This window comes from Mytilus galloprovincialis, chromosome 6 (genome assembly GCF_965363235.1).
Source record: "Mytilus galloprovincialis chromosome 6, xbMytGall1.hap1.1, whole genome shotgun sequence".
Lineage (NCBI taxonomy): Eukaryota > Metazoa > Mollusca > Bivalvia > Mytilida > Mytilidae > Mytilus > Mytilus galloprovincialis.
In genome coordinates this window covers 73944257-73957144 of record NC_134843.1, presented here as the reverse complement: position 1 = coordinate 73957144, position 12888 = coordinate 73944257, and the positions used below count along the sequence as shown (strand labels likewise).

Genomic DNA, 12888 nt, shown 5'->3' with positions numbered 1-12888 from the left:
TAAATAATCAATCATTCCCACCTAAATCCGGTTTTGATGTGTATCAAAGTGTAAAGCGAAAACACTAAAACAAATCAATGTTCGTGAAATAATTGACTGAAACTTACGCTATTAGCTTTTGTATACATTTTGTAATTGGTTTTTATTTGAGTCAATAGGCCTACAGAATTTTTGATTTTACGATTGAATATCTTTGATTAGGTACTTATGTATAATCAGGAACTTGCTGTTCCCAGGTATAATGGACTCCTTTAAAAAAATACTTTCCCCGTGAAATAAAAAACCCGAATCAGACCCGTCTTTGTCCGAATTTAGTTTCTATCACGTGACACACCATGTGACTGTACAAAATGGCAGACGAACAATATTGAAAGAAAACAACCAAAAAACAACTATGAGTGTTTTTAAAAGTATAGCAGCAGGGTAGGTATACATTATATGTACACCAACAAAAATTCAGTAAGTTTATGCTGTTTATTTTGTTGTTCCATTCCAATATATGTGTTCAATTTTGTATGACCTGGAAGTGGAAAGATGTGGCAGTTTGACTGCCCTGTTCCTTCACATCTAAATAAAATCACCTTTATTGCACAAAGATCTATAAACCTAAATGACAATAAATTTGGCATTAAAAAAAGTCACCCTAGAAAATGCATAATGTTCAACAAATACAAAGGGTATAAAAGAAAACTTTATAACAAATTGAAATTCAAATACTAATGGTGTGACTGAGCATTTTAATAATTAAACATATTGCATTAATAAAGTATTGTTTAATCTTTCCATTTTAAATGCTTATTTGTTTTCTTCTTTGCATTCTGGTGATTTTAGTCTATGAAGCAAATTTTAAGAAATAATATTGTAACAGGAGGGGGTCAGTGTCCACCCCTCCTGGAACATGTAGTGGCTAGTTATGTGTCCCTATTCTATCAATTGGGATACCTCATATCATGTTTTGGCTGAACTAAGCCTAAATCAAATAGAACTCAAACTCAATAATTAATTTACAGATGTACATCAATCAAGTTAAGGTTTGTGTTATTTTCACCTCAAAATTTACTCTGAGTACAGAAAAACCTGTGCATCTGGAAAGGTTTTAAAGCATAGCATGCCCTAGATAAATATAATTCAAATGCATTGTATGATTAAGAAAATCCATAACTTAACTGGATTATGCAGTGCACTTTTTTTTTCGTCCCTTGCAGAAGATGATAAAATTAACAAACAGTTGAATTTCGTTTGATATGGTCCACTCATGTACACAGTTCAAATCACCAACTATTGTCAGGTATATATTGTCCATCTACTGTCCATGTCAATCAATAAAGTTCAGTTTAATAAATTTTAAAGCAACTTTGGATTCTATATAAAGATGTGGTATGATTGCCAATGAAACAACTCTTCACATGAACAAATGACACAGAAATAAATTAACAACTATCATACTATAGGTCTCTGTACTGCCTTCAAAAATGAACAAAGCTCATACCACTTATTCAGCTATAAAGTATGTGTAAATCAAAGTGAAACATAGAAATAATTTAGAAAATACGAACCAGGAACATATTAAAGGAGACTCTCCAAGTCACATCCATTACAATATCTATGTATGATCATGATTTATTACTAAAATGAACATACACATTTAGTTAATGTGTACATACATTTTAATACTTACATGTTTTAATACATTTTTACAGATTTAAGTCTATCACATCCAGAGACACTGTCAAACAAGATATACCAATTGGTGTTTCTAAGTCATCAGTTAACTTTGATGCTGGTGCAGAACTTCTTGACAGGTACTGCAATAATAGTAATTACTCCCTTCTTCAAATGAGGGGTATACTGGTTAACATCTGTCATTCCTTCTGTCTTTCTTTTTTTCACTTTAAGTTTGGTAGCATTTTCTTGGGATTGGACAATAAATAGAGATTTTCTGAAATATGGTTTCAATCGGACAACCTGTTGTTGGGTTGCTGCCCCTGAATTTGTAATTTTAAGGAAATATCGTCGTTTTTGGTTATTATCTTGAATATTATTATAGATAGAGATAAATTGTAAACAGCAATAATGTTCAGCAAAGTAAGATCTACAAATAAGTCCACATACCAAAATGGTCAGTTGACCCCTTAAGGAGTTATTGCCCTTTATAGTCAAATTTTAACAATTTTTCTTAAATTTTTGTAATCTTTTACAAAAATCTTCTCCTCTGAAACTGTAATGACAAATCATTAGGGTATCTTGTTTAAAAAAATGTGTCCGATGACCCCGCCCGTGAACCAAGATGGCATAAATGGCTTAAAATAGTACATACATTGTAGGGTAAAATGCAGTGTTTGGCTCATATTTTTTAAACTAAAGCATTTAGAGCAAATCTGATGGGATAAAATTGTCCATTATGTCAAGATCTATCTGCCCTTAAATTTTCAGACCAATCAGGCAACCCGTTGTTGGGTTGCTGCCCCTGAATTGGTAATTTAAGAAAATTTTGCAGCTTTTGGTTATTATCTTGAATATTATTATAGATAGAGATAAACTATAAACAGTAATAATGTACAGCAAAGTAAGACCTACAAATGAGTCAACATGATCAAAATGGTCATTTGACCCCTTAAGGATTTATTGCCCTTTATAGTCAATTTTTAACAATTTTCATAAATGTTTTAAATTTTTGTAAATTTTTACCAAATATTTTCCACTGTAACTACTGGGCCAAGTTCATTATAGATAGAGATAATTGTAAACAGCTAGAATGTTCAGTAAAGTAAGATCTACAAACACATCATCATCACCAAAACACAATTTTTTCATGAATCCATCTGTGTCCTTTGTTTAATATGCACATAGACCAAGGTGAACGACACAGGCTCTTTAGAGCCTCTAGTTTGTTTGTAGTTCTTTCTGAAATCACAATTTTTAAATTTGCATAAAAAATGTATTCCGACAATAGCAATAATGAATACACACAATTGTTTCTGAAATTACAGTTCTTATTGCAGGGGTATCACAAGGAAGCAATATCACAGTTCAACTTGTTTTTATGTTTTTTTAGCTACTTAAAATGATATGTTAACCTATATATTTATATCTAATCAGCAAAAAACTGTTCATAAAACACACAAAGTGCATCAACCTGATCATTACTGTAAAACTAATACATTTTCTTAATTTTGGAATTACTTTGCACTCTCCAGTCCAAAAGCACTTTGTCAGTTGGTAACATATCCTATATATATATATATTTGTAATATTTTTATATAATTTTTTACAGTTACCAGGGAATTTGGAAGGAACTCCATGACAATTGTCAACAAAATGCAAGGAGAGCAGAGGTTGGTAAATGGTTCACTGACAGGGTACCAGTCTTTCCTGAGTATCATTATTCAATACATGTGTAAATACACATGTATTGGCAATTTTTTTAATATTTATAACAAGTGTATTTGGAAGAGCTTAGATTTAAATTTTACTGTTTATCACACAGGCTTTTCTTATATTTGTGAAAAAGAAATTTGTAACTTAAAAAGTTATACTAAAAAAGTAGAATTGTACATAGAACCCAACATGTTTCAACTTTAAATCATGAAAATATTTTTGTGTTTGCAACATATCACTGTAATATTTATTTTGCAGGATTCTGATAGCCAGATAACAGAACTGTATATAAGATACGACAGACAACAGGAAATGATGTCACAGTTACACGAAAGTCTGGTTTCCTTACCAATACTGGTATCTCATTTACAACAAGCTACAGATTTACTAGGTGAGATTTAGTAAAAAGGTGATAGGGGATACAATACTGTATAAATACTGTAAAGTTAGTTTTTATAATATCACCAGGATTAGAAATAAATGTTGGGAATCTTTGGTGTCTTGATATTTATGTCCTTTAAAATCTTAAAATGCAGATAGTAATCATATTTGGAAAGATACTGCAACTGATTTTGACAGATAAGGAATTTGTTTGTAGATGAATAAAATTTTTTAAGACATTTCAATCCATTTAAATGTTAGTTCTTTAAAATGTTTACTACAAACTGTTTTGTATTTTTAGAGATAAGTACTTACTCCTTTGCACAATAAAAGTTATATTTTTATCTATATATATAGTTCATTAAGTACTAACTCTCAATTTCTTGCATAATAAACATTTACTTTTTGTCGAGCCTTTGACTTTTGTCGAAAAAGCGAGACATAGAAATCCTACATTCCGTCAGCGCTCTGTGGTAAAAGTTTTTGAAATTTTGATAACTCTCTTAAACTATCCTGGATTTGTACTAAACTTATACAGAAGCTTTTTGATGATCAAAAGCTAGTATCTAGAAGGAAATTTTGTTAAAATTTTATACTTTTTATCAGTATTTTACTTATAAATGGACTTAGTTTTTCTTCCAGTTAACATTACATACAGTGTGCAGTTAAAGTTTTTAAAACATTTATTAGATTCATAAACAATCCTGATTTTTACCAAACTTGGATAGAGACTTCCTATAATCAAGAGATAATTTCAAGAGGAATGGTTTTATTAATTTTTTTCCATATTTTTGTTGAGTCTGCGATGAACAGCGAAAATAGGTGCGACCTTGGGTTCCTACGAACGCTAACAGATTTTTGGTATATATGATGATCTTTTTAAAATTTATATATTTAAAGCATCCTTAGAAGGAGAATATGAAAAAGTCAATACAGCTTTAATAAATCTAGAAGATGTAATAGAAGAAAAAGAACTGATGAATGCACAGTTCATTGACACACAGAAACTGTCAGGATATAACCAGAGAAAACAAGATGAACTAGAAAACTGTAAAGGTAATTGTATACACAGTTCATTGACACACAGAAACTGTCAGGATATAACCAGAGAAAACAAGATGAACTAGAAAACTGTAAAGGTAATTGTATACACAGTTCATTGACAACCAGAAACTGTCAGGATATAACCAGAGAAAACAAGATGAACTAGAAAACTGTAAAGGTAATTGTATACACAGTTCATTGACACACAGAAACTGTCAGGATATAACCAGAGAAAACAAGATGAACTAGAAAACTGTAAAGGTAATTGTATACACAGTTCATTGACACACAGAAACTGTCAGGATATAACCAGAGAAAACAAGATGAACTAGAAAACTGTAAAGGTAATTGTATACACAGTTCATTGACAACCAGAAACTGTCAGGATATAACCAGAGAAAACAAGATGAACTAGAAAACTGTAAAGGTAATTGTATACACAGTTCATTGACACACAGAAACTGTCAGGATATAACCAGAGAAAACAAGATGAACTAGAAAACTGTAAAGGTAATTGTATACACAGTTCATTGACACACAGAAACTGTCAGGATATAACCAGAGAAAACAAGATGAACTAGAAAACTGTAAAGGTAATTGTATACACAGTTCATTGACACACAGAAACTGTCAGGATATAACCAGAGAAAACAAGATGAACTAGAAAACTGTAAAGGTAATTGTATACACAGTTCATTGACACACAGAAACTGTCAGGATATAACCAGAGAAAACAAGATGAACTAGAAAACTGTAAAGGTAATTGTATACACAGTTCATTGACACACAGAAACTGTCAGGATATAACCAGAGAAAACAAGATGAACTAGAAAACTGTAAAGGTAATTGTATACACAGTTCATTGACACACAGAAACTGTCAGGATATAACCAGAGAAAACAAGATGAACTAGAAAACTGTAAAGGTAATTGTATACACAGTTCATTGACACACAGAAACTGTCAGGATATAACCAGAGAAAACAAGATGAACTAGAAAACTGTAAAGGTAATTGTATACACAATTCATTGACACACAGAAACTGTCAGGATATAACCAGAGAAAACAAGATGAACTAGAAAACTGTAAAGGTAATTGTATACACAGTTCATTGACACACAGAAACTGTCAGGATATAACCAGAGAAAACAAGATGAACTAGAAAACTGTAAAGGTAATTGTATACACAGTTCATTGACACACAGAAACTGTCAGGATATAACCAGAGAAAAAAAGATGAACTAGAAAACTGTAAAGGTAATTGTATACACAGTTCATTGACACACAGAAACTGTCAGGATATAACCAGAGAAAACAAGATGAACTAGAAAACTGTAAAGGTAATTGTATACACAGTTCATTGACACACAGAAACTGTCAGGATATAACCAGAGAAAACAAGATGAACTAGAAAACTGTAAAGGTAATTGTATACACAAGTCATTAACACTAAGAATCTATAGGGGTATGATATTAAGGTTGATGTTTGTAAGTTCCTTACCATTTTTTGGCAACAAATGAAATAAAAACATTATTCTTAAAACAGGTATTTTTTTTAGAATTTTGTTGACAAACTTTATTCTTGGTTAAGTTTTGAAAAAAACCTTAAGGAAAAATGTATATCAGAGAAGATTTACTTTTTCTGTCCAGTTGATACAAATTTCTTACCTTTCCACATTATACAGTGTACTCATTTACCATTAACTTATTCTATTGTGAAAAACAAGAATATAATATCTATATTAATAAAGGAAGAGACTGACTTCATTGAGGCGCAACTCCTCTGAAAACATACAAAGACGGAAATATTTGTGATATAGTGTTTTGTACTTCCTAAATTAGTCTTAGAAACAATCTTTTTTCCCAAGAAAATGCCAAGTTTTGAGAAAGTATTCAAATATGGAGACTGTTTGATCAATCTGTGTCTTATATGCTTTCGCACATGCTCAGTCTACACACTGCTCACTTCTCCTAAGTTGCTTCTACTGGCATAGAACACAGGTAAATTAGGCATTAAAATGTTTTATTTATAACTAAAGACATTCCTGATAGGTTAGAATTCAGAAAAAAAATGAAAAAAATATCCAACCATATTTTTCAATTTTTAAAGCGATCTTGCTGACATCTTCTAGTAGATAGAATATCTACACTTTATATTCAGCTTTTAAATTTAAAAAGGTAATAAGTATTCTTTCTTTCATTTTTTCTGTTTGTATTTTATTTATAACCACATTTTAAACTCTATATAAAAAAGAAGATGTGGTATGATTGCCAATGAGACAACTTTCCACATGTCTATGTTAACATTTTAATGCTTTTTTAGTTCAGTTAGCTAGAGATCATGCTAAAAAGATACACGACTATGAGAAAAGAAAGAAAAATATACAGAAAGAAAGAGAAGAAGCTTTCCAGGATGCATTTGAAGATGATCTTGATTATTTCAAAACATATGGACGTTTAGATAGTAAGTTTCACTTTTCCTTCTGGTGTACATAAGTGCTCATGAGAATTTTTTCTGTCAATTACACAAATATTTAGGTACAGTACACAGTATTTAAGAGATAAGTTTTTGTACCTGTGTCACCAAAGGGCGGAAGCAGGTCTACAGGTAGTAACCTCTCAATTCCAACTGTCTCTCTGTCCTTCTAGATTTGTCTGAAATAAATACAGATATTTAGGCACAGTACACTGAATTCAACAGATAAGTATATGGTTATTGAAATAGTTTGTGTACCTGTGTCACCAAAGGGCGGAAGCAGGTCTAGTAAACTCTCCATTTCATCTTTGTCTCTTGGTCTGTCTGTTTAAAAGATAGAAACTTTCATCAAAGTAAATGGGAATGATTTAATATTTGGTCTGCAGCTTGAATATGTTTAGTTGTAGCAAGTTAGCAATTTTTGCATCTGCTGTGCTGCCACTTTCTGTTTGCCAATGGTTGGTAATTCAAATTTAATAACACTCATTATACAAAGCAAACTTTTGTCAAACTTTTCTTGGCTCCAATTGAAAAGAATGATTTTAGTATTTGATCTTGGAATGATCAGTTATGCTCTGATATACATGTTACTTCAATCAATTGTGTGCAGTATTGGTCTTGTTTCATCTTTTTGGGTGTTGAAGATTGCACCTTTATGGGGCTGGTTTGATAGCTACTAAATACCATATTGTATCACTACTTTTAAGATAAAGAAATATAGTGCATTCAGCACAACATTCCAAACATTGAATCTATAAACATTAGGAGAAACTTATCAATAAAATATACACTCAGATATTCAAGTGTCAAAATTATACATATGTTTATCACCATGCTTGTCAAGATAAGACCATTAATTTAGCATGGTGTATGAATCAAGTATCAGCTGTTCTAAAATATCAATGATGTCATATTTAAGCAAGAGGCGAAAGATGCAAAAGAGAAATTCAAACAAGTAAACAATAATATGATAACATCATCGCTACAAAAAAAAAGAAAGATCAACAGACAAACAACAATACGATTTAAAATTAAAGTAATCTTCCTTTGAAAGTGCCAATGCTTAAGGTTGCAGTCTTGTAATTGACTGCTCCACAGGCTTACATGCAAAAACAGCTGATCTTTGAAAATAAAAAATAAAAAAATGGTACATAGAAAAAAAATTTCATGTTCATATCATGTATGTACTAATGTGAAATTGTGATTTAATCGGAAAAAAAGTGGGTCATGCCACGAAGAATAAAAAGTTATGTAATCCTGAAGTCAAAACATTTTTTTTCTACTTTCTGTTTGCTGTTTTTACTAGGCCACACCACTTCCAGTAAACATGATATCCTTCCGCTTTCCTGGATTGATATCCCCCAAAAGATGCAAGATTTTTTTTAAAGTCTATATATATGTTTCAATTCAGCATAAACCTATAATCAAACAGAAAAAATTGAGTTCAGAAGAAAATTCAGAAAAAAATGCACTATTTTGTTTCCCTCCATGCACCGGAAACTGGAGTTGTAATACAAGACTGGTACCTTAATGCAATTTTGATGTTTAATTTTTAGCTCCAATAGCAAGTGAATGCAATCTGTATCCTTCAGTGCTTACAAGCACTTTGATTATGTAACTCTTATTGAGTTATTATATTTCAGTTAAAAACTGTCTGCCAAGTTGAATAAAAAATTAAAAGTTCTCAGATTGAAAATATCACATGGAAAAATTTAAGGAAAATTGAAAATATGAGATTATAAATTTTGAAAGCAGAGTAATTGATCCTTAAAATTTATATAGATATTTGAGAACCCAAAAGAGCAAATTTCATATTTGTTAAACTTAAATATCTTGTCTACATTACAGAAGTTTCTGTTACTAGTTCAGAGGGAAGTAAAAAGGTTGATATAGCTGATTTTTCATTTGAAGAAGAAGATGATGCATTAGATGAATTCCTTGGATCAACTGAAGTCACACCTGGAAATGAAAATCTAACGGGTATGTATCTTAGAGGGGGGTCTCATTTGGGGGTTCTTATCCTGGATCTCTCTTACTGTTTTGTCAGATTCCTGTGTCCGGCTTACACAATGTACGTAAGCAATTCTCATTTTTTTGTAATTTCCTGTGTCCCACTAGACTTCATTTCTGGTTTTTAGGGCTCAATAATTTGACTTTCACATGTCATTATTACTAAAAATTGGCAATCACATCACGCTTAGACCCAAATGAGACCCACTTAGAGTAGATATGTCTTTATTCATGATCATTCATTGATAAAAAATGCAAAATATATGAATAAGCTAAAAAATAATATTTAGATTTATGGTGTACTACTTTCATATATTAACTCAGCAATTTAGAAAATAAATAACAAACTGTTTACATATATGATTATAATTATAATATATTATTCTCAACTTGTCTGTATTTCTGAAATTTCTTGTTTGATATGATGACCTTTAGGTTTTTTTGTGTTATTTGGATGCTGTCACATTATAAATGCAATGCTAAAAAGGCATCTTTTAGTAATTCATGTAGAAATGTTTAAGGTATTGCCAGTGGTAGTGTTTCATATAGTAATTACACATCGTTCTTACATAACACAATAATATAAGAAATCCACACCACCAAGCCTGAATTAGTAGAGTAGCTATTGTTTTGAATATTATAGAAAGTTTCTTGACTACAATGTCATTAAAGGGTGTAAGCCTTAAGATTAGTTGTAGCAGAGAAACTTTCTAGTCCAAAGATAATCTGTTAATCACTATTTTCCTATGCAACATCAATGACATTGGTTGATACCATTGTGTTCTCACTCTACATTGTTTATTACATGAGCAACACAATGGGTGCCACATGTGGAGCAGGATCTGTTTACCCTTCCTGAGCACCTGGGATCACCTCTAGTTTCCGGTTGGGTTCATGTTGCTTTGTCTTAAGTTTTTTAATTTGGGTCTTGTATACTATTATTTGTCCGTTTGTCTTTGTCTATTTTAATACTATTGAATATCAATAATGTGGTTATTTGTGTGAATTTCTTGTTTACAAAATTTTGAATTTTTTCGAAAAACTAAGGATTTGCTTATTCCAGGCATAGATTACCTTAGCCATATTTGGCACAACTTTTTGGGATTTCGGATCCTCAATGCTCTTCAACTTTGTACCTGCTTGGCTTCATAAATATTTTGGTATGAGCGTCACTGATGAATCTTATGTAGACGAAACTCGCGTCTGGCGTACTAAATTATAATCCTGGTACCTTTGATAACTATTAGCTATGGCATTGTCATTTCATTTTTGATCTATGAGTTTGAATGTCCCTCTGGCATCTTTTGCCCTTCTTTTATGAAAAATAAAAAAATAAAAATATATTTGAATGTTTTACAGAATCATTTGAAGAAACAGAAAACGTGTTTAGTGAAGATGATTATATTCCAAAGTTAGATGAAGAATCAGATTTGATTAAATCTGGGGATACTGCAACAAGTGACAGTGATGTTGAAAATAGACAAGCAAACATAGTAGAACAACAAAATTCAATACAAACTTGGATAAACAACAGCAGTCCAAAAGAAAAAGGATCAGGTGAAGGTCAGGAGACAAAGAACAATTCAACAAATAGTGGAGATGGAAAGACTGGTCAAGAAAGTGATGCTCTTGAAAAGACAGAAAAAAATAAAGATGGTTCAGCTGAGGATTCTTAATATTTGTAATTTAATACAATGTACACATTCCAAAAATGTTGTTATTTTATGAATAGGACTACTTCTTGAGAAGCACTCTCAAGTTTATAATGTAAAGAAAGACAGACTTGTTCGAATGATAGACATTTTTGGACACTTTATTTATTTTCAAGGAAAATTATTCTGTAAACAAAGACTTATGCTATAGAAGATGAAAAGAAACCTTCAACATTATTTGACCACTAGCTTGTATTTATCAATATGAAATATAAATTTAAGTCAATGTTTTTGAGTTTCCTTCCAGTGTTGAAATGGAAGACTAGTTAACTCTTAAATTCAGAGCAATGGCAACTTCCATATATAAGGTATTTTACTTATATTATAGTGTTTATTGATATTGCTTAATTGTTATATATGACCATGTTATTTTTCTTTTTAAAGCTTTTAACATGTTTAATGCAATGGGAACAATGTTTTATTAAGTTTTCTTTAGCTTCTTCATGAAATAAATATATATGTATATGTATATATATTGTGCTTTTTGTTCTGAATATATGTATCACTGCCATTTGCAAGAATAGTCATTTTAAAGTGGCTAGACAAAGGGATTTTGATGAAAACGGTTATCCCATCCAGAGGTTATAAATACATAGTAGCGCTGCTTATATTTTCTTTCCATGTATGAGATAGCACACTATAGCTTATTAAAAGACTAAAATGACAAACAGCTCTGACTAAAGACAAGAGAACTCAGAATTATTGAAAGTTGCATGACTCTTAGATGTTAATACTAAACAGTGTTCTTCCCCAGGCAAAGCATTTAGCGTCATGGTAAACAGGGAAATTTGAAATACCATCTTGTTTCTAAAAGTTATAGCATCACATCAAGGTGTAATACCACCATTGATTTCCCCCTATTAGTCTTTTTTAAATTTGCACTTTTCAAAAAAATCTGCAGAATTTATCTTTGTTTCAAATAAAGAAATACTTGGCATGAGTAAAGTGTTATCCAGTACTATAGAAAAAAATTCACATAACATTTCATTGCATATAAGAAAATAACCATCACTCGAAGTTAACCAATCAAATTTCTCCCCTTATTTTATCTGTGTACAAGGTTTAGTTACCATGTAACCTCAAGATTACAAAATATTCTATAGAAATCCCAAATAAAAAAATAATGGTGCTTTGAAATACCCAAGACATATGTTTATGACATAGAAATCTTTTACTGCAATAAAATGTAGGATTAATTACCTACAACTGTCAAATTCAAGGGAATATTTTTTTCCGACCTATTTTCGTATACAATCGGATGTGATGTACCATGATTTGGTGGTATTACCTCAATAACATAATCTATAAGAAAACTAGTAAAGATAGCATCACATTCAAAAATATAGCATCACATTACCCTGATGCTAAAAGGCCCTGGGGAGAACACTGCTAAATAAATTAAACAGATAATAGTGTGATAATCATGCTAAAAGTAAAATAACATAAATACCAAACTCCTATGAATGTTTAAAACGGAAAGTCTCTAATAAAGGCAGAATCGAAAGCTCAAACACGTCAAACAAATGAATATTAATTGTCATATTCGTGACTTGGTGGAGATTATATGAAATCTATACCATACATTTATAGTTCTTATAATATGTCTGAATCAGTTGTTAAATATATCATATACTTAGTCAATCTAAATGCCAGAATAAAAATAATATTCTGGTTGGACACAAACTTGTAAGTAAGTAATTGCAATAGTTGTGTATCTCTGTTCAATATTCATAAATCGATTTAACTGAAACAAATCCAGGACACAAACCATAATCGAGTGAAACACATTAACTATAAGAGGAAAAGAATGGAACAGCATAAACACTGAACTGATACAAAAACAAACGCCAACATACATAGTAATGTAAAATACAGATCTACGAGTAA

At 31.0% G+C, this 12888-nt stretch overlaps 1 protein-coding gene across 1 annotated transcript; it reads left to right on the top strand.

The window, feature by feature from the left end:
• The first annotated feature begins 306 nt into the window (after nt 1-306).
• On the top strand, nt 307-11470 carry LOC143080300 (dysbindin protein homolog). The gene is made up of 8 exons (XM_076256050.1): nt 307-423; nt 1701-1802; nt 3275-3335; nt 3637-3769; nt 4660-4815; nt 7127-7267; nt 9128-9259; nt 10649-11470. The coding sequence occupies exons 1-8, from the start codon at nt 395-397 to the stop codon at nt 10963-10965; spliced, it is 1071 nt and encodes a 356-aa protein (XP_076112165.1). The 5' UTR covers nt 307-394; the 3' UTR covers nt 10966-11470.
• Nucleotides 11471-12888: the final 1418 nt, after the last annotated feature.

Coding starts and splice junctions, on each gene's coding strand:
- LOC143080300 (XM_076256050.1), top strand. CDS start 395: ATGAGTGTTTTTAAAAGTATAGCAGCAGG. Junction 1,803..3,274: donor GGTGCAGAACTTCTTGACAG/GTACTGCAATAA, acceptor AATTTTTTACAG/TTACCAGGGAATTTGGAAGG. Junction 3,336..3,636: donor AAAATGCAAGGAGAGCAGAG/GTTGGTAAATGG, acceptor TTTATTTTGCAG/GATTCTGATAGCCAGATAAC.